At 39.0% G+C, this 23,648-nt stretch overlaps 1 protein-coding gene across 2 annotated transcripts in view; it reads right to left on the bottom strand.

Annotated features, from left to right (window-relative positions):
- Positions 1-21,168, bottom strand: part of fam184ab (family with sequence similarity 184 member Ab) — a 157,979-nt gene extending 136,811 nt beyond the window's left edge. For both annotated transcript variants that reach the window (XM_061900908.1, XM_061900909.1), the window contains exon 1: positions 20,495-21,168. In XM_061900908.1, the coding sequence (XP_061756892.1) occupies positions 20,495-20,668 (174 nt within the window). In that variant the 5' untranslated portion in view covers positions 20,669-21,168. The remainder of the gene's footprint in view (positions 1-20,494) is intronic.
- Between the last annotated feature and the right edge of the window lie 2,480 nt (positions 21,169-23,648).

Raw genomic sequence — 23,648 nt, 5'->3', positions numbered from 1 at the left:
TCTGCATGACTATTTAGACAGGGAAACACTGGGACTGGATGTGTGGATACATGCTAGTGGTAGGCAGAACACTGCAAAGTAAATGTAGCAGCAGTATTTCGTTGGTTGGATACTTGGATTACTAGACTGGCCTTGATCTTTTTTGCTTTGGACATAAAAAAAAGCAGACACATCTCACCTGTCAAAAAACAACCAAACCACAAACAATAAAGTCATACAATTCAGAATTCAATCCAAATTATCTGGAAAATCTCCCCAAAGGGGTTAACTCTGCTTTTTCTCTGGCTTTGATGAGACACCAATTAGACGTACAAGAAGAAGAATTCAGACAGGAATTTACGTGATGTAAGCATACATCCTTTTGAAGCACTAAGACTACAGCGCTGCCATAGTCACTTGTCAGCAAGGTTAACGTTTTTATGCCATTAACACTGTTTCACTTCTTTTTGCAATTGCATTTTGCACACAAGTGTTATGAGGTGCATTTGTGATGTAAATCACCTTTGCACCTTCATGTGTTGCCTTTTACCCTTCAGACTAGAGTCCAGAGTAGGACAAGGAGTTTAACATACTTTCGTGTTTATTTTATTATTTCACCTTAAAAACGTTTTATCTTGCCACACTTGGTTTCCTTTTGTACATGTGTGACTTAAAGAATAATTTTTTCATGTTGATATATTGTATTAACTAGTGCTATCAAATTAGGGTTGGATTAGTGTTGCACGAAATAATTTTTTTTATTTATTTACATATATATGTATATACATATACATATATATGTACCTACATGTATATATATGCATAAATATATTTGCATATATATATATATATACATGTACGTACATATATATGTATACGTATACATATATATGTATACAATACACCGATAGTATTAAAAGTTCTATCGTCAGTTAAATGTACATACTATACATATATACATATATATGTAAATATATGTATATGTATATATATGTACATATATATGCATATATATATGTACATATATATGTGCATATATACATATATACATATATATATATTTACATATATATGTATATATGTATAGTATGTACATTTAGCTGACGATAGAACTTTTAATACTATCGGTATATAATACTCGCGGTATATCGGGAAACTGCATGTTGATGATGACACATTTATCTGTGTCAAATTTGTCGAAATGTATTTTTGTATACGTGTGACTTGCAAAATAATTTTTTTATGTTGATATATTGTATTAACGAGTGCTATCAAATTAGGGTTGGATTAGCGTTGCACGATATATATATATATATATATATATATATATATATATATATATATATATATGTAGGTGTGGGAAAAATCACAAGACTACTTCATCTCGAGATGAAGTAGTCTTGTGATTTTTCCCACACCTACATATTGCGCTCTACCACGGTATTGAGCACTATTCTCTGGATAATCCAATCAAGACACACATATATATATATATATATATATATATATATATATATATATGCAACTCAGTATTCTTCTTCCTCCAAACACGGCGAGTTGAGTTTATACCAAGAAGTTCTATTTTGGTTTCATCTGACCACATGACATTCTCCCAATCCTCTGCTGTATCATCCATGTATCCATTTTGGTATAAACTCAACTCGTGTTTTTTTTTCACATTCTGTCTCTCACAGTTGAAGTGTACCTATGATGAAAATTACAGACCTCTGTCATCATTTTAAGTGGGAGAACTTGCACAATCGGTGGCTGACTAAATTATTTTTTGCCCCACTGTATGTATGTACACACACACATATATATATATATATATACATATATATATATATATATATATATATAGCCGAGGATAGAACTTTTAATACTAATCGGTATATCGAGAAAGTGCATATGAAACAAGCAAATTACTTCAATGTAGCGTCCTTCCACATTGCAAAGCTGCTTTTAAGTCAGCAGTCGTTGCTTCCATGGCGCTAAATGCACTATGCTTCTTAAATCATTATGACTGGAGGACGAAAAACAAATAAATATGCTACACTACGCACTGCAGATGGATATGTTAACCCGTAAGCTAGAACTCTTGCATGTAAACAGATGTGGGCGGATCAATACAAATATCGGCAGTAACAATACAAAGTATAGAATTAGTATCAGTATATATAGTTGATACTACAGTGCTTACAATAATATTTTTTATAAAATAAAAAACATTTTTTGTTGTCGTTTTTATTTTTGTTGTCGTTTTTATCGTTTACAAACTCAGAAAAAAAATCCCCGAAACAATGGATTTAAATCATCGCCAAAAGTAGGACATTGTTATTGATGATACACCAATAGAATATGTTCATCAAAATTCTTTCTTAGGAGTGGTAATAGATGCAAATATCTCATGGAAGCCTCATATAAGTTACCTGAGAACAAAAGTTGCTAAAAGTGTTTGAATGATGAGGAGATCATGTCATTTATTGAACACCAATGCTCTGCTGTTATTGGCTGTAATTTACGTCAAAGAGTTCAATCTTTGTCCAATCAGATCAGAGAATTTGGTTTCTCAAGATCTAAGAGTCTTTCAGGTGCATTTTAGCAAACTTTTTATAAAGAAATGACTTCCGTCTCGCCAGTATTCCATAGAGGCCTGAGTGGCAGATTGCTGCAGAGAAGGTTGTCTTTCTAGAAGGTTCTCTTCTTTCCACAGATATATGCTGTAGCTCTGACAAAGTGACCAGCTGGTTCCTGGTCACCTCCCTGACTAGACTAAGATGAATGCAGCAATGTAGAGAGAATTCCCGGGTGAAAACCAAAACTTCCCAACCAACCGGATGAAGCTTGAGAGGTGCTACATAGAGGAATAAGCAAAACTGTCCAAAGATAGGTGTGACAAGCTTGTGGCATTGTTTTCAAAAAGACTTGAGGCTGTAATTGTTGCCAAAGGCGCATCAACAAATTATTGAGCAAAGGCTGTGAATACTTATGTGAATGTGATTTTTTTTAGTTTTAATAAATGTGCAAAAAAAAACAACCCAAAAAAACCTTTAACTTTTCATATTATCATTATGGGGTATTGTGTGTAGAATTTTGAGGACAAAAATAAATTGATTCCATTTATGGAAAAAAGGCTGTAACATAACAAAATGTGGAAAAAGTAAGTGTTGTGAATACTTTCTGGATGCACTGTAAAACAAATAATTCAAAAAAATTGCATATACAGTTTTAGACTGTTTGACCTCACTCATAAACACATTGTAGCGCCAGTAAACCTGGTCTGCCAGAGAATAAATAGAGGCAGCAAGAAGAATCAGTGTTTCAAACTTTGCTGCTTTGTTGCTATATTTAGAAGGTAATCCGAGCCCTCTAGATACCCTCTTTTTTAAAGCGACTTGCGACGGAAATCCAGTACAGACTTTTGGAGGCTCTGCCTGGTGATGCCTCTGTGGGCCCTTCCCCCATTCAAAAGCACTCAGCGGCAGCTCCAAAAACACACAAAAAGAAGCAATATAAAACTTTGTTTGTCGTTGTAAACATATTGGTCTTGCTTTTCATGTCTTTCACTCACCTTTTGCAAACGCGTCATGGCCATTTCGCTAATTCAACTGTTACGTCATTACGTTGACAATACCATCCTCGCTTTAGGGCCCTAATCAATCAATGTGTCGATGGTGAACCTAGTTAAAGAGAGCGATCAAAGAGGCCGCCTCTGCCACGAACGTGTGGCACTGTTTCCATGCCAACAGCAGTGAGTTGTGTTCTACTTGCTGGGAGACAAAGCCCCTTAACCAGCACTTGTGGTCAACACAGATGAATATTTAACAACATCCTCATATTCTTAACATCACAGTATTTTATCCAGAACAGCTTCTTTAATTAGATCATCATCTGGTTGCACTCTAAATTTTCAAAAAGGAATTGAATACAGCAACTGTGCAGATTTCTTTTAGTTCGTGGTCCATTACACAAACTAATGTTCAGCATCACGGCTGCGACGTGACTTAAGACCATGTGACCCCCCCAACCCGCTTGCAGTGCAGGAGGTTTATCTCAGGGCAGACATCTTTGCTAACCGGGTCTTCTTGCCCCCGCCGAGCCCGATGAAATGCAACATACGACGAAAGCTAACACACAAAACATGCAGGCTGCAGGCTACCACACACACAAACTGACTGATGGCAGCACTAATGGAATGTGTGTGTGTGTACAAGCCAGGCACTTATCAAAGGAAGCAGCGTTGTGTTGTTCCTAACGCTTCCCTTCCACAATAATCATCGTCCCATCCTACAGCTGACCGACTTTATTAACATTCAACTCCCGCAGGAAATCGTGGAAATAGAAATGAATCTGTTCCAGGGTCAAGCTGTGGCCATCAGAATATCTTCAGTAAGTGAACAAGTCAACATTTTCTCATTTATACAAGCGGAAAAAAAAGTGACGTGAAAATATCACGCAAAAAGCCGAAGAAAAAGCAACATAGAGGTAAGCCCTCTAACATCTAGCATCGTTTATTTGCTTAAATTCCGAATTGTGCAACCTGAGGAGGGTTTGCTGATAGTTTCATAGTGTTAGCATGAAGCAAATATTGAGGCTAGGGCTGGCCGGTGTGGCCTTTTTTTAATATCTCGATAATTTTAGGCCATCTCGCGATACACGGTATATATCTCCATATTTTGCCTTGGACTTGAATGAACACTTGATACATATAATCACAGCAATATGATGAATCTATGTGTCTACAATAGGGTTGTCCCGATCCGATATTTGGATCGGATCGGCCGCCGATATTGGCCAAAAAATGCGTATCGGCAAGGCATGGGAAAATGCCGATCCAGATCCAGTTTTTTTTTAAAACTGGTCCATGTTTTCCAACACACCAATTTAAATAATACATTCCACTCTTCTGGTGCTCCCTAAACTCCGTTCCGCATTTTCCAGAACACCTTCAAAACATCCACAGGTCTGCGTTCTAACCGTTCAGACGGCCGTGTGAATTAAAAGTTACGGTAAAAATATCAGCTGTGTGGGATTATTTTATCCTACAAAACGAAAAAGATAAAGAGGTGGAGTGCAAAACATGCCACAATAAAGTCAAGCGTGGTGGTAAAGTTGTAAGACATTTTAATGACTCTTGCAAGTGAGAGGCTTTTTAGCACTCATCATAGATGAACACAGGAGCAGGCTGACACCTGAGCATCTTGAAGTGCTCGTCTTTGTTCGAAAGAATCTCCCCATTATGCTTGGACTTCAATTGTTTGCCCCCCCCCTGACTGGGGCAAACAATTGAAGGGAGTGTGTAGATATATATATATATATATATATATATATACATATATATATATATATATATATATATATATATATATAATACTTTTTTTTTTTAAGTTTACAGTTGTTCAAGAGCAAGTATTGATGCTGAGTTATAGACATTTTATCCCACTCAGGTTGTTTGTGTGTTTTGCTTTTTTTAATAATGTTTACAGCATTATTTGCACTTTATATTGCTCACTTTTTTACTGTTTAATGATGCCATTTCTGTTTGTCATGTATAATTTTTGATATTTTGTGTTTATCCTTGAATACCAACTATTGTGTATTATTCAAACTCACCTAATTCAGCTGGCTAGTTGTTATCAAGAGTACTAAAATAATTTTCAGCATTAATATGACAACTACGTAGGCTAAATAATTTTAAACTTTAATACATGCTCAGATAGGCCAGTATCGGTATCGGATCGGAAGTGCAAAAACAATATCGGTATCGGATCGGAAGTGCAAAAACCTGGATCGGGACATCCCTAGTCTACATTAAAACATTCTTGTTCATACTGCATTAATATATGCTAATTTTAAACTTTCATGCAGAGAAGGAAATCACAACTAAGTCAATTGACCAAAACTGTATTTATTAAACAGTTATTAAGCAGTGACACAAACATTCATGTAATTCCAAAACAGAAAGTGCAAGATTGTCAGAGACATTTTAAGTGTCAAATAAAAATGAGCTGCATAATAGGAAATCAAATAGTGTCCATCCTTTGCTATGCGACAGGTAACTACGGACGTTATTAAATTCTATTTTTTTCATACGGTGTCGATGTGGAAATGCTTGCCTCGGCATTTTGATGGTGTGGTCGTGTGGCACCGAACGGAGATGTTGATATACGGAGTAAGCACACTTCATTCTCTAACAGGTGACTTTTCAAATGATGCCACATATTAATTTTTATAGCAACGCTTGTGCCGCATGCTTGAATTACGGTTGTCTGTTCGCCATATTCCCACTTGAAGCCAAAAAACCGCCAGACCAGGGGTAGGGAACCTATGGCTCTAGAGCCAGATGTGGCTCTTTTGATGACTGCATCTGGCTCTCAGATTAATCTTAGCTAACATTGCTTAACAAAATAAGTAATGAATAATTCCACTGGTAATCAGTGTTAAAAATAACATTCAAAATATAAAAAAATTCTCATGCATTTCAATCCATCCATCCGTTTCCTACCTCACCTGTTCAAGAAGTCAAGAATGGTAAGAAGTATTTTATTCATTATTAGTTAGCTTCAGAATAAAAATGTTATTAAAAAGAATAACAGACGTGTTATACCCTGATGTTGGTTTTACATAAAAAAGCACACATTTAGTTGTATTCAGTGTTAAAAAAATATTTTATGGCTCTCACGGAAATACATTTTAAAATATTTGGCTTCCATGGCTCTCTCAGCCAAAAAGGTTCCCGACCCCTGCGCCAGACGATGGACCCCCTGCTGTTTTTCTTGGGAATTACTTTGTCCTTCATTCGCACCTTTTTTCTCTCGTGTTACCACTCGCATGGCTCTGTTAGCTTCACAGCTACCGTTACCCATGTTGCTACCTCTCTGCTCCACGAGGGCGTGTACGTATGTGAAGTATGACGCGACAGTATGTGACGTGTATAAGAAGGTGCACTTCTGTCGGTGAGAAGGAGAGACAGAAAAGAGCGAGGAGAGCCTGTAATGTAATGCCCGCAGCTAAAAGCAACTGTGTGAGAACGTATACGTGAATATCACGATATAGTCATTTTCTATATAGCACAGAGACAAACCCGCGATATATCGTGTATATCAGTATATCGCCCAGCCCTAATTGAGGCACTAGTAGAAAAAGTGCACTAGCATCACTTTGCTTGTCTTCAAATTGTGCAAAGTTAAACTGTAAAAACCAAAGTCGAGCATTAAGACGGTATGGGCAACTCGGTTTCAGGCGATCCCCTCAATGATTGGTCAAAAGGCATTCATGTGACAACAGGGCGACATGACTGCTACTAACTTTGAGCTAATGCAATGTGGTTGCGATGCTACCTCGTTAGTTTTTTTGATGTATATAAAGGCCATGTTTTGCAGCACGGGGCTGCTCCACTCAAAAGAATTGTGGAAAGCTTTCCAATAATCCAGAACGAAGACAAGTATGGGAAGTGAAGGTTTGCCATTAACACTGGAGAGCCATCGACACAAAGTCTGCGTTTTGTTCAAGACAGAACACACAGAAGGTAATACAAATAACAACATAGGAAATTAACAAATTAAAGAGATGGTTTGACGAAAACCGACTGTTTGAATCTCAGTAAAACTAATATCTGTCATGTCTGTGATCATGTTTAGTCTAAGTCATGTTCTGTTTGGGGCTTCACGGTGGCAGAGGAGTTAGTGCGTCTGCCTCACAATACAAAGGTCCTAAGTAGTCCTTGATTTAATCGCAGGCTCTGGATCTTTCTGTGTGGAGTTTGCATGTTCTCCCCGTGAATGCGTGGGTTTCCTCCGGGTAGTCCGGCTTCCTCCCACTTCCAAAGACATGCACCTGGGGATAAGGTTGATTGGCAACACTAAATTGGCCCTAGTGTGTGAATGTGAATGTTGTCTGTCTATCTGTGTTGGCCCTGCAATTAGGTGGCGACTTGTCCAGGGTGTATGCCGCCTTCTGCCCGATTGTAGCTGAGATAGGCACCAGCGCCCGCTGCGACCCCAAAGGGAATAAGCGGTAGAAAATGGATGGATAGGATGGGATGTTCTGTTTGATTTTTGGACACTGAGTTCCTGCTTTTTCACTCTCTTGTTTTGTCACCATATCAACCATTAGTTTCACCTGTTTCACAGTTTGATTCACGCACCAGTTTTCACTAATCATGTCACCATTATCTAAACCGATAGTTGCCAGGAAGTCAGCCTGGCGACATTACTTCTGCTCACTTCATGCCATGCTTCTTCTGATACTCATGCCTGTTTATAGTTATGCTTCTTGCCATGCCACGTAAGTTTTGTTTTTTCATGTCACAGTTAACGAGTTTTGCTTCATGTTCATAGTTTCTGCCTTTGTGCAAGTTTTTGTTTCATTAGCCAAGTTTTTGAACTTCCGCCTTGTGAGTGCCTTTTGTTCCTTTTTTATAGTAATACATATATATGTCCTTACCTTTATGCCTTCCCTGCGCCAACTTTCCTTTGCATTCTGGGAAAACAAACCCCCCAAGTCCACGTATTGACAATATCATGATATTTGGTAACAGTAGAAGAGTAAGTCAAACACCAATACAAATAGACGGAGAAAGAGTAATAGAAACCAAATTTTGGGTGTAATAATAAATATGAAAATCAATTGAAAATAATCAAGTGGCAAGAAATACTTCAATAATGTATAAAGCAAAACATGTACTGGACCAAAAATCACTGCATATTCTCTACTGCTGACAAGTGTAACCATGTCTGAGTTATTGTGCAGAGATATGGGGAAATAAAAACAAACGTACACTTATTCACTTAACATGATAGAAAAAAGAAAAATCAGTTAGAATAATACATGAGTGATACATACAGTGATTACAAATACATTGGCGGCAACCACCACAGTTCAGTTCAGATGATTTATTTGAGCTCAAAAATAAAAGCAATACATATATATCCTCACTCAGCATTACGCAACAAAAATGTTGCGTGTACACGGAAGCACAATGAGCTCAAAAGGAATAAGAAGAAGGAAAACTACTTATAATCACCTACCCCTTTTTGATATAGTCACATTTCATTACAGCTGTTAATTTCTTGCATACATCATGAATACCACAAGTTTTTACCGAAAACAATATCAGATCTACAATAACTGACTGTGCAGTGTATACTTCCATGTGCATTCTCATACACTTCCTGTGCGTGTGCATGCGCATGGATCCTGCATAGACAAGTGTGTGTGCGTAATTGTGTACGCGTGTGTGTGTGTGTGTGTGTGTGTGTGCGTGTGTGTGTGTGTGTGCGTGTGTGTGTGTGTGCGTGCGTACAGAAGAGCTTACCATACAAAATGTTGTCAAATTGAATTTGATACTAAAAAAGTGGTATTTATATAAGTCATCGTCATCATGATAATAATAACAGTATTTCATGAGGATACCAATTTTTTTCAGTGCAATCATGTTAATTGTGGTCTCGCTCTTTCTTCATTGGCACATTTTCTCAGTACACTTATCTTATACAATATTTTAAAGATAATACATTTGGTGATACTTTTTAGACCCTCTTCAAGTTCATTCCACAGGTCAACACCATGTCGTGTACTGAACATGCTCTGTAGGGTACTACGAACACGCAGTTTCCTGAAGTTCATTTGAACTCTTAGGTTGTATGTAAAGTCTCTATTTTTGAGCATTTTGAGGATATTAAATAAAAGCGAATTATTTCTTACTTTATACATTATTTGTAGGGTTTTGAATAATATTAAGTCTTCAAATTCCATGATTTTAGATTAGAGTAAAAAGGTTTGTGTGTTCCAAATATCCTGTACTCTTAGTTTTTTTGCATGATACATATGTCATTAAGGTTGTTTTTTTATAAGTATCACCCCAGATCTCTACACAGTAGCTCATATATAGCAAGACAAGAGTACAATAAACAGTGAAAAGTGATTTTTCATTCAACAGGTGCGTTTAATTTTCTAATGACTGATACTGGTTTAGCCATCTTTTTTTCAACACGTCAGTTGGGGCTTCCAGCAAAGTTTATGATCATACGTGACACAAAGAAAGTTGTATTTTTCAACGTGTTTTATAATCCATTTTCTACCACGGATGCGGGGGGTGTTAAAACCTATCTCAGCTGCATTCGGGTGGAAGGCGGGGTAAACCCTGGACAAGTCGCCACCTCTATAATGTTGTCATTTATTGTCAGTTTAGGTTCAGTAAAAATCCTTTGATTTCCTATAAACATGGGGACGGCGTGGCGCGGTTGGGAGAGTGGCCGTGTCAGCAACCTGAGGGTTCCTGGTTTAATCCCCACCATCTACCAACCTCGTCACGTCCCAAGGAGGGAATTGTTGTGTCATCTGCAAAGAATATTAACTTGAGCCTTTTGGAGATGAAACACTAGTCATTTATATACGCAAGAAAAAGAATTGGGCCAAACCCTGGGTGACACCACCCATAATGCCCCTCAGGGAAGAGTCACACTCCCCTGAGTGGATGAACTGTTGTCCTTTAGATAGGTACGATTTCAACCACTGTAATGGACAGCCTCTGATTCCTACAGTAGTTTACCAAATTTTAGGAACAAGATTATGTGGTCAATTGTGTCAAATGCTTTTTTTAAGTCTATAAGCACTGCAAGAGAATTTTTTTTTTCCCCAACACTGTTAGTAACCTCCTCAACGTAGAAGTCCATGACTGCAAGAGTTGTGGAGCGATTTTCTCTAAAGCGATATTGGCTTTCATGTTACAATTAGTTTTTAGTCATGTTGTTGTTTAAATGTTCCGCAAAGAGTTTTTCAAAAATGTTTGATATTTGTGGCAAGAGAGAAATCTGCCTGTAATTTACGAAAGAGTGTCACCATTTTTGACAAACGGAAGGGAAGGACTTGGCTATTTTTCATTTTGGATGGAAATTTGCCAGTTACAAAAGGTAAGTTACAAATGCGCTTTATATGCTTAGTTATTTCACGTATAACTTGTATCTCCAGTCTTTTGGTGTTTTATTCTTAAAGGTTTGCACGACCTGCAAAATCTCCTAATTCAGGCCCAATTTCGCCAAAGTATTTATTGAAGCCACCAGTTACTTCTTGTCAGTTGATGAGTCCCCTTGCCATGATTGTAGTAATCTGCAAAACCTTTTGTTTTGGGCTTGGTCCCAATAATGTTGTTTAATACTTTCCGGAAACCTTTTATGTTAGAATTGTTACTTTCACGCAATATTCTATAATATTCTCTTTTGCATTTCTTTATTGTATCAGTTAATTTATTTTTGTACTCTTTGTGCCTATTTTAAGATTCAATATTATTATACGTTTTATATGTTGGATCCACTATGGACTGGACTTTCACAATATTATGTTAGATACACAATGGACTGGACTTTCACAAAATTATGTTGCACCCACTTGACGTCCATTGCATCCGGTCTCCCCAAGAGGGGAGGGGTCACCCACTTCTTCGGTCCTCTCCAAAGTTTTTCATAGTCATCCACATTGACGTCCCACTTGGTTGTGAGTTTTTCCTTGCCCTTTTGTGGGCTCTGAACCGAGGATGTCGTTGTGGCTTGTGCAGCCCTTTGAGGCATTTGTGATTTAGGGCTATATAAATAAACATTGATTGATAAAAATTGGTTATACAATATTTTTTGTAAAGAGTATTCCTCGTTGTACAGACATTTATCAAACCCTTCGTCATCCAGAGTTTGTGCATTTTTTTTTCTTATGGTTGAATTTTACCAGAGGGCAATGCACATATAGGCATGATTGAAAATAGTCATTAAGTTATTATACGTCATCTGCATTTAGTGTTGTCTCCCAATGTTTGTCTCTAAGCTCTTGCCTGAGCGCAGTTAAGGTTTCATTTGTTATTTTCCTCCTTTACGTGGTTGCCGTTTGGCATTTTCTGTCATCTCCAACTTCAAGAAAGAGAAGCATTAGCAGGTGATGTGTAATGTTATTTAATAATATTCCACCTATTACGACTGGTCGGCATGGGGATGCCAAGTTTGTTCCCCTGTGGATGCGTCGAACAAGATCACAGCGAAGGTAAGATTAAATGATTTATTTAAGTAACAAAAGGGAGCTAAAGAACAAAAATACTGGAGCTAAGCAAAAGGCAAACAAAAGCGCAAGCATTGTAGGCTAGGAAGACAAACAGATAAACTAAACTTGGCATGTAGGCACGAAAAAGGAAAACAAAACATTAGCATGAGAGCTAAAATAAACAGAACGCAGCGCGAGGGCTAGCGAGTAGAAATGTGGAGCGTCAGTCATAAATAGTTGCGTGAAAGCAAACTAGGATCCCAGCATGGACAACAAAAAAGGGCGAGCTTAAATAAGGAAGGTGATTACAAGAAACAGGTGGAACAAATCAGAAACCATGGAAACAGACTAAACAGGAAATAAGGAGGTCAAACTACCGCAAGAGATATAAAAATGGAACAAAAGCAACAATATGTGGAGATCCGAGCAGCGGATCGAAACACCACCAAGTGTATTGGTCTTGAAAATATTAGGGAAAAAATTACCTATTATGGTAGGACTGTGTTGGTTTGGTAATTAAGGGGTGTAGCATCAAACTCTACAATATGTTAATGAAGTGTTCAATGGTCCTATTGTATTTTTCCTTCAACATATCTATGATAAAGTCACCACATATGATCACATCTTTCGGTTTATCAATAGAATATATTTTTTCCAGAGCTTCCGTAAAGAGGTCAGTATTTGAACCAGGTGCTCTGTAAATGCACCTCACCTATATATTCTTAATGTTTTCATTTCTATTTCCCCAGCGATGCTCTCCATAATCTTATGAGCTACTGACATTTTTTTAATTAGTTTGCATTTGACATTTTGGAGTACAAAGAGAGCTACTCCACCCCCATTTTATAACAGATATAATTTTCCAATATAAAGTCTGTATTGTTTATTTCATCTTGCAGGCAAGTTTCAGAAAATGCCATGTTGTCAAAAGAAAAGTTAAGATGCAGGAGATCGTTTTCAATATGCAAAGTTTGCATTTGGATTCAACTGTGCATGTGTAATACTGATAGCTTTGATGTTATCAATCTCCTGCGGATCTTCGTAATACTTACAATTGCTCATTACTGTACTAAGAAAATTACTGTCAGGGTCTGTCTCACTCAGCACATTATGGGTAGAGTTATCATTTTGTTCCCATTCGCCCTCATCCTCAGAGTCTGAAAACGAGCATTTGATGTCCAAACCTGCCATTACATGGGATCACTCGTTTGGGTTTTTTGTCTGCATTTAGTCATGTTTAGGTTATTCAAGGCACCTATGACCTTAATGCATATCACTTTGGCTTGCTCACTTGACATACTTCACCTAAAAGTCACAATTTCTGTGATTGTTGGTCCAAATCTAACCAAGAATTTGGCAAAATGGGGCCAATAAGATATTTTTGGATCGTTCCTTGTATTCTTTTTATTATCGGGTCGTGTTAGAGTGCCTGCTGATCACGAAACACTGCAGGAATGTAGCAGCAGAGTGCGTCAAATACAGCCGCAAAATTATACTTTCACGAAATAAAAGCATGTTTTATTGTAATTTTATGAGCTGGATTATGTTTAGAACTATTTGTTTTTTTTCGTCACACGTTCTTGGTAGCAGTCATGGCGCCGGTACTCTCTTTATGCACGACTCTGGTAATAACGACAATAAGCAAAATCCAGTCAGCTATGATGTTGAATGCAAACAAGCAGGAAGAACCACTTATTGATTGAACAGAGTGAGTGCTGAGTCGTGCTGTGGCGACTGCAGTACCTCACCATTTTTTTTACGGAAATCCATCAGAAGGAGGCTACAAATGCCGATGATTTATCAGAGCAGTATATTTTCTATATTGTACAAACTTCTGCTCACATAAGAACCTTTTCCTTCGTGTTTTCTTTGTTTCTGTTTTATTGTAACAATTATCTATTTACCAATCAACACACTGTACTGTGTCAAGCTCCGCCCCTTCAGGTTGGCTAACTGTGCACTGTAACACACAGAACTTAAACCTTACAGCAGTCTTTTTTGCCTCAAATAACAGACTTACTAACAAACAGGTAATTAAATCTGACAAGACGCTAAAAAAACATCTTATTGACGGGAAAAAAAATCTGCTTGGCAATGTATTTACTGTGTTTCTATGTCATCCATGTGTAAACAGTGAACCACGGGCGCTACCATTCAATATGGTGGACACAAAGAACACAAAAAAAGAAGAATCAACATAATCTGTCAGGTAAACGCTCACACTATGAATTAAATTGATAGGTCCATCACTACGCTACATGCTATACTCTCACACGAAATAACTACTAAAATACACATGAAATTAAGGGTGCAGAATACAGGAAAGATACGCGCTACGTGCTTAACTAGACTAGGCAATTTAAGCAAAATCAAACTGCTACGCTTTACGTTTTTTTCATTGCTTGATTGATACTTTTATTAGTAGATTGCACAGTACAGTACATATTCCGTACAATTGACCACTAAATGGTAACACCCGAATAAGTTTTTCAACTTGTTTAAGTCGGGGTCCACGTTAATCAATTCATGGTAAACGTAGAACAGAAAAACTGGCTAAAGTACTAACCTTGGCTACTTTTGGGTGTCATCTTTAACAGAAGGCTACTTGCTAAGCTAAGTTCTTGTCACATAAACAATTTAAGCAGCATGCTAAATTGAACTGCTTGCTAAACCTGAATTAAACTGTGCATGCGCTGCTAAGCAACTGTTCATGTTGAATCTCACATAAAAAATCAAAGCTCATGCCTAAAGGCTAAACTAACCTTGCTGCCATACTGGCCAATCCTCCCGATTTTCCCGCAAGACTCACGAATTTCAGTGCCCATCCCGAGAATTTCCCGGGTCAACCATTCTCCCGAATTTGTCCCGATTTACACCTGAACAACAATATTGGGGGCGTGCCTTAAAGGCACTGTCCGCTACAACCTGTCGTCACGTACGCTTTTCCACCATACAAACAGCGTGCCGGCCCAGTCAGATAATATATGCGACATTTACACACATAAGTGAATGCAAGGCATATTTGATCAACAGCCATACAGGTCACACTAAGGGTGGCCGTATAAACAACTTTAACACTGTTACAAATATGCGCCACACTGAGAACCCACACCAAACAAGAATGACAAACACATTTCGGGAAAACATCCGCACCGTAACACAACATGAACACAACATAACAAATACCCAGAATCCCTTGCAGCACTCACTTTTCCGGGATGCTACAATATACACCCCCGCTACCACCCAACCACGCCCCATCTCCCGAATTCAGAGGTCTCAAGGTTGGCAAATATGACTGAGGGTGGCCGTATAAACAACTTTAACACTGTTACAAACATGCGCCACACTGTGAACCCACACCAAACAAGAATGACAAACACATTTCGGGAGAACATACGCACCGTAACACAACATAAACACAACGGAATAAATACCCAGAAACCGTTGCAGCACTAACTCCCCCCCACCCCAAATCCTGAATTCGGAGGTCCCAAGGTTGGCAAGTAAGACCTTGGCTAGTTTTGAGTGCCGACTTTAACATTTCCCGCTAAGCTACATTCTTATTACGTACACAACAGCAGAAGCGTAACATTTTATCAAATTAATCTGCCAAACTACTGTAACGGTCAAGGGTCATTCAAAAGGTAAGCTACAACTGCATGCTAAATCAAAGGTATAACGCAATTAACTCCGAAAAGTGTCTTACGTGCTAAATCGAGCTTTACTGGCATACATCACATGAATAATCAACAACTAATACAAAACTGAATAAAATGTGTAAGCCTAAAACGCAATAGAACTGCTAAACTAACATTAGATTAGCTCCAATAGGTCCCTTTAATTGAGGTAAAAAAAAATGTTATCCCAAAAACAAAGTGGACATACAAACCCCATTCCCATTTGAGTTTGGAAATTGTGTTACAAGTAAATATAAACGGAATACAATGATTTGCAAATTTTTTTCAACCCATATTCAGTTGAATGCACTGCAAAGACAAGATATTTGATGTTCAAACTAATATACTTTGTCTTTTTTTGCAAATAATAATAAACTTAGAATTTCATGGCTGCAACACGTGCCAAAGTAGTTGGGAAAGGGCATGTTCACCACTGTGTTATATCACCTTTTCTTTTAACAACACTCAATAAACGTTTGGGAACTGAGGAAACTAATTGTTGAAGCTTTGAAAGTGGAATTCTTTCCCATTCTTGTTTTATGTAGAGCTTCAGTCGTTCAACAGTCCGGGGTCTCCGCTGTCGTATTTTATTCTCCATAATGCGCCACACATTTTCCATGGGAGACAGGTCTGGACTGCAGGCGGGCCAGGAAAGTACCCACACTCTTTTACTACGAAGCCACGCCGTTGTAGCACGTGGCTTGGGATTGTCCTGCTGGAATAAGCAGGGGCGTATTCCGTGAATTCCGTTTATATTTACATCTAACACAATTTCCCAACTTATATGGAAACGGGGTTTGTATAACAACGTCAAATGAACCTGTTAAACAATATGCTATGAAAAAAGGGCAATAGCTGGTGGCAACAAAAAGGCAGTAATGGCGGCACGTAGGAGAGCGAGAGCAGATGGCCTGTGCCGCTGGCCAATTCGCCGTTTCCTCTGTGACGCGATGCAGCGTGGCTGCAGACGATATGTGGCTCAGATGTGTCGCCGGCAGGCGTGCACCGGGGACTCACATGTCACGAGCACGTGCATCAACGCTACATATAGTTTCTGTTTGATTGGCACAGTTTGACTCTGGAACAGACTATTGACATTGCATCCAATGGGGCATATGTGTTCTTAAACGCAAACAAAATAAAGCACTGTAGCAGTTCCAGTGCAGCACCGAGGCAGAAATTTCAGATCCTTCGGGACTTCTTTGAGCGTCTTTTAAATAAAGTCTGTTAAAATTTAAATGATGCCACCTGGCAAGCTGAAGAAGCATTGGAGCTGACTGGCTTGGCTCGCCACTCGGACGCACAAGCGGGACAGCACACCAAAAATGAGTATCACAATCTTTGGAAAGCGGCATTTTTTTGTACCTGAATGAAGTGTCTGATACCTCTGAAGTGTTAGTGAGACGCCGCCAGACCTCCAACTTGGCGATAATGACACAGTGTTAAAAGTGTTAAACACGTTTCGACCTGCGAGTGAACACTTTTTTGTGTTGTTGGGGAGAAAAGCTGCTGTGGAAAGTTCTGTAAGGTCCTTAAAGTCTAAGAAATCTGAAAAAGTTGCTCAACCAGAGCTATTCAAATACATTTTTTAAAGATCCTGTATATGACAGAAGTACAATATATGTTTTGTTTTTTTAAACCTACTACAAAAACACAAGTCAAAGATCTGCACTGATTTAAGGAATCTGCTCACAAGTTTTGAACTGAACTACGTGTCACTATAGCGAAAGCAACACATCCATCCATTCATTTTCTACCGCTAGTCCCTTACGGGGTCGCGGGGTGTGCTGGAGCCTATCCTGGCTGCACATAGGCATAAGGCGGGGTACACCCTGGACAAGCCGCCACCTCATCACAGGGCCAAAACAGATAGAAAGACAACATTCACACTCACATTCACACCATCCATCCATCCATTTTCTACCGCTTGTCCCGTTTGGTTTCGCGGGGTGTGCTGGAGCCCATCCCAGTTGCACACGGGCCGAAGGCGGGGTACACCCTGGACAAGTCGCCACCTCATCAGAGGGCCAACACAAATAGACAGAAAACATTCACACACTAGGGCCAATTTAGTGTTGCCAATCAACCTATCACCCAGGTGCATGTCTGTTTGAGGAGAGAGGAAGTCTTCATTATTGTTGTATTGTATTTTTTTTTTATTGATTTCAACTCTGTACACTGCAGCTGGAATTTTAATTTTCCTGAAGGAACTCTCCTGAAGGAATCAGTAAAGTACTATCTATCTATCTATCTATCTATCTATCTATCTATCTATCTATCTATCTATCTATAGATCAGTGGTTCTCAACCTTTTTTCAGTGATGTACCCCATGTGAACATTTTTTTGATTCAAGTACCCCCTAATCAGAGCAAAGCATTTTTGCTTGAAAAAAAGAGATAAAGAAGTAAAATACAGCACTATGTCATCAGTTTCCTGACTTATTAAATTTTATAACAGTGCAAAATATTGCTCATTTGTAGTGGTCTTTCTTGAACTATTTGGAAAAAAAGGTATGAAAATAACTAAAAACTTGTTAAAAAATAAACAAGTGATTCAATTATAAATAAAGATTTCTACACATAGAAGTAATCATCAACTTAAAGTGCCCTCTTTGGATATTGCAATCCATCTGGATTCAAAAACCTAATTCTAAACATTTCTACACAAAAAAGAAATCTTTAACATCCATATTTATGGAACATGTCCACAAAGAAAGTCTAGCTGTCAACACTGAATATTGCATTTCTTTTCACAGTTTATGAACTTACATTCATATTTTGTTGAAGCATTATTCAATAAATATATGTATAAAGGATTTTTGAATTGTTGCTATTTTTAGAATATTTTGGAAAAATCTCACGTACCCCTTGGCATACCTTCAAGTACCCCCAGGGGTACGCGTACCCCCATTTGAGAACCTCTGGTATAGATTATTGTTATTTCAGTAAGCATATTATTTTTATCTTTCAGCACAGTATGCAGGAAAAGCACAATAATTATGAATTCAACATAGGCTAGCAATACAGAAAATAAAATATTAACAGCCAAGTGCAGAGATTTGGGATCAAAGTTGATGACTGAAAATCCAAACGGCAGCACAGCATTGATTAATAAGCACTGTGATTAATGTAGTGACTAATGACCTGCTGCCTGCATGCTGCTGATGGATGCAGCATCTGAACAAATTGCTTTCACCTTCAGGCAGCTGACATCTCGCTTTGGTGGAATTAACAGAATGTCCACCAAACCTCCATCAAGGATGGGACAATTTAAAGGCCTACTGAAATGAGATTTTCTTATTTAAACGGGGATAGCAGGTCCATTCTATGTGTCATACTTGATCATTTCGCGATATTACCATATTTTTGCTGAAAGGATTTAGTAGAGAACATCCACGATAAAGTTTACAACTTTCGGTGCTAAGAGAAGAGCCCTGCCTCTACCACAAGTCGCAGACGATGACATCACATGTTTGATGGCTCCTCACATATTCACATTGTTTTTAATGGGAGCTTCCAACAAAAAGTGCTATTCGGACCGAGGAAACGACAATTTCCCCATTTTTTTGAGCGAGGATGAAAGATTCGTGTTTGACGATATTGATAGCGACGGACTAGAAAAAAATAAATACTTTTTTTTAAAAAGTAATAAAAAAAACGCGGTTGCATTGGAACAGATTCGGATGTTTTTAGACACATTTACTATGATAATTCTGGGAAATCCCTTATCTTTCTATTGTGTTGCTAGTGTTTTAGTGAGTTTAACAGTACCTGATAGTCGGAAGGGTGTCTCCACGGGTGTCTTGACGCGCAATGTCTCAGGGAAGTCGACGGCAACTATGGACGGCACAAGCTCAGCTTTTCTCCGGTAAGAACTGACTTTTTAACCACAATTTTCTCACCGAAACCTGCTGGTTGACATGTGGTCGGGATCCATGTTCGCTTGACCGCGCTCTGATCCATAGTAAAGTTTCACCTCCAGGAATTTTAAACAAGGAATCACCGTGTGTTTGTGTGGCTAAAGCTTCCCAGCTCCATCTTTCTACTGTGACTTCTCCAATATTAATTGAACAAATTGCAAAAGATTCAGCAACACAGATGTCCAAAATACTGTGTAATTATGCCGTTAAAGCAGAGGACTTTTAGCTGTGTGTGTGCGCAGCGCTTATACTTCCTAAAAACCCGTGACGTCTTGCGTACACGTCATCATTACATGACTTTTCGAAGAAGAAACTCCCGGGAAATTTAAAATTGTAATTTAGTAAACTAAAAAGGCCGTATTGGCATGTGTTGCAATGTTAATATTTCATCATTGATATATAAACTATCAGACGTGGTGGGTTTCAGTAGGCCTTTAAGACGTGTATATCTTCTGGGCTTCAATGAATAGTAATAATGTGATGTTTCAAGTCGGTTCTAGCAACATTTGGTGGAGTTTTGGAATTCGGCGTGTTTTTGTAAGCAGCACACTTGATGCACTAGCATCCCAAATCCTTCAGGCAGTTTGCAAATGCATCGTTCCCTGGCGCTCAGCACCTCAATCTAGCAGGCAAATACAATGGAAACGCTGCTGGAGAAATACGCGTTTTATGATCGCCGATAGCACCAAGAGCCAGCTTACGTTCGAGGAAAATTGTAATAATTGTCGTGGCTTTAGGCAAAGTCTATCACTGAAAGGTCAAGTCTTATACATGCGTATTTTCAAACGGAGTCCGGAGCCCAGCTGTGCGGCGCTGCAAGCAGAGGTTTGCTCGGCTTCTCCGTGATGCCGATCGAGGGACGCAATAGGCCGCCTAACATCTGCGACTCACCTTGGTCAGCTGGGCGATCTTCTTGCTCATCTTCAGGTGCAGGTCTTGGGTATATTCCATGGCCAGGCCGGACTGGAAGGAGGAAGAGGACGTGGAGGATGATGAAGATGATGAAGTATATTTCCCTTGACCGGCAGGGCAGTAATATTGCTGCCAACCCGACCCAGTCGCCATCTTCACGACGACGCTTCAGATGCTTGATGGAGATGCGAGCTTTAATGATTGAAATTTTCAAAAAAGAGACTTGAGTGCACTAAAAAGCACGGATTGTTACTCAAACCAATCCAAAAATTTGACGCATTACGTGAGCGAGCAAATTGTTCAAATGTTCCATGTTGATGTTGCTCCTGATGAGAGAAGATTTATAAAAAAAAAAAAAAAAACGGTGATGTGTTGAATTTTAAGATCCAGAGATGTTAGCGGAGACCATCCTGAGCGAGGCCGCCCTCAGCGCTCCGAGGTGCGGGCACAGTCAGCTTCACCTGCCGCCGACGTGCACCAGAAGTCGGACCACCTCCGTCTGGCTCCCTCGTCGGTCACCTTGGAGCCCAAATCGGGAGGCGACGAGCCGGATTGGTCCCCCTCGGTGCTCCGCGACTACATGGAGGTGTGCGATGGACGCGATGGTCGGAGAGCCGCTGTTGCCATGGATCACCTCAACACTCTGTGGTGCGTTCACGGGCAGTGGGAGCGGCGGTGCATTCGCATACTGTCGGACAAACGGAAATTATCAGCATACACGAGACACTGAATCATTTTGGACACACTCTACGGTTTCTAGACTCATCCCACACCCTCGAATTGTCAGCACACACGTTTACATAAAAACATATTTAAAAAAACATTATTTTTTGTTTTTGTCATTAATAAGAGTACTATTGCAGAATGTATTCATTCAATAATAGTAGTCTTTACAATTAATGTCGTATATGTTTAATACTGTTCATCATAATCATCATAGTGTGACATGATTAGACATGTTTATCCATGATGAACAAGCTCCCATACTCACATTCTAGCAGCTCATATTATGACCGCGTCCTTTCCCGTGGCGAGGTCACATGATAAATTCAAAGCTCCGACGGTCTGCGAAGGCAACATGTCGTCTCTCAGCTCATCGTCTATCAAAGCTCGACTGGAGACAGACACTATTCAAAGTGACTGAAGCAACATGTGCTGTTATTTGTCTTTCGTCTTTATTTTACAATTTAATTCCATGGTAATGCAGGGATGGGATTTTTTTTTTACTGGCACGAAAACATGGCCACTATTAAAGAAGTATTTTCATCTTTCTCAGTGCAAAGACTTAACAACTACTTTACATAAAATAAATTAGTTTTTAATCAGCAGAAGATGGAAGCACTATACTAAAACTGGGATTTTAGTCGGAGAGCATTAGCGCAAAAAGTTAGCAAGGGATTGTTATGATGTGCTGCTGCCAACCCTCCCGGATTTTCCGGGAGACTCCCGAAATTCAGCGCCTCTCCCGAAAACCTCCCGGGACAAATTTTCTCCCTAAAATCTCCCGAAATTATAAATATACACAGCGTAGAATGATCGAGGGTGAGTTTCTTATGTGAGTTTATTGTTAGGCAGTTTCATTAACGTCCTCCCAGCGCGGTAACAACACACAACAACAGCAGTCACTTTTTCGTCTACCGTAAAGCAGTTTGTCTGCCGTAAACAGCAATGTTGTGACACTCTTAAACAGGAAAATACTGCTATCTACTGTACATGCACCACAACACCTCCCGGCAACTTCAACCCTTTATTAATACCCTCCTCCATTCACATCCCATCTCCCCGGATTGTAAATAACCTAATGTAAATAATCGAATGTATTTGTAATGTATATACTTGTTCTTATGCTATCTAAACTCACTATGTTCTCTGCTGGCTGTACATATCCTACTACGTAAGACTTACACTGTTTCAATGTCCATTTCTCTCTTGATGCAATTTTTGATGACTGAAGTACTGATATCAACCAAAGCTCCTCATCCCACCCCTTGCCCGGATTGTAAATAATGTAAATAATTCAATGTACATACTAAGATGATTAACTTGTGTGATGACTGTATTATGCTGATAGTATATATTTGTACCATGAATTGATTAACGTGGACCCCGACTTAAACAAGTTGAAAAACTTATTCGGGTGTTACCATTTAGTGGTCAATTGAACTGAATATGTACTGTACTGTGCAATCCAATAATAAAAGTTTCAATCAATCAATCAATCATGCATATGCAGCCCTTTGAGACACTAGTGATTTAGGGCTATATAAGTAAACATTGATTGATATGTGACAATAACATCTACGGCTTTTAGAGAATGCAGTGAACAACTGCGCACACAACAGCTGTAAATATACTCCTCCCCTCTTTATATAGCGCTTTTTCTCTAGTGACTGAAAGCGCATTTGCATAGTAAAACCCAATATCTAAGTTGCATTTAAACCAGTGTGGATGAAGTGTGTTGCCCAAGGGCACAACAGCAGTGACTAGGATGGCGGAAACGGGGATCGAACCTGGAACCCTCAAGTTGCTAGCACGGCCACTCTACCAACCGAGCTATACAAAGGAAGATACGATTATGAGAAGTACGAGAAGGAGGTGAAGGAGAAGATGAAAGAGAAGCAGTAGGAAGAGGAAAAGGAGGAGATGATGTAAGAGGAGAAGAAAGACGAGCAGGAGGATAAAATGGTGGAGAAGTAAGAGGAGGAAGAGGAGACTGAGAAGGATGAAAGAGGAATAGTAGTAGAGAGAGGTAGGAGAACTATGAGGTGTAGAAGAAGAAGTAGTGCCCACTTCTCCTTCTCCTCCTACACACTTTTCTTCCTTCTTTCTTTCTTTCTTTCTTTCTTTCGTTTATTTGGAACATGAACACACTTACAGCATAATACGTCACACGTTTTTATATCATTTCTCTTTACATCATGTCCGAAAAGGAGTAGTCAGAAGCAACGTTTATTTAATCGTACCTCTTTCCCACTCCAGAGCGTTTACAAATACATAGGTTCATTTACTGACTTATTTTTGTAGAACAATGACATCCGTGAATAATTAATACAGCATTTTTTGTAACAGATAATTAAGTCAGTCATGATAAACATACTGAGGTGAAGAATAGTCCATGTTCAATAAGGTTGAA

The sequence above is a fragment of the Nerophis ophidion genome, linkage group LG05 (assembly GCF_033978795.1).
Source record: "Nerophis ophidion isolate RoL-2023_Sa linkage group LG05, RoL_Noph_v1.0, whole genome shotgun sequence".
Classification (NCBI taxonomy): domain Eukaryota; kingdom Metazoa; phylum Chordata; class Actinopteri; order Syngnathiformes; family Syngnathidae; genus Nerophis; species Nerophis ophidion.
The sequence above is the reverse complement of the archived record's forward strand: the minus strand, read 5'-3'. Positions and strand labels throughout refer to the sequence as shown.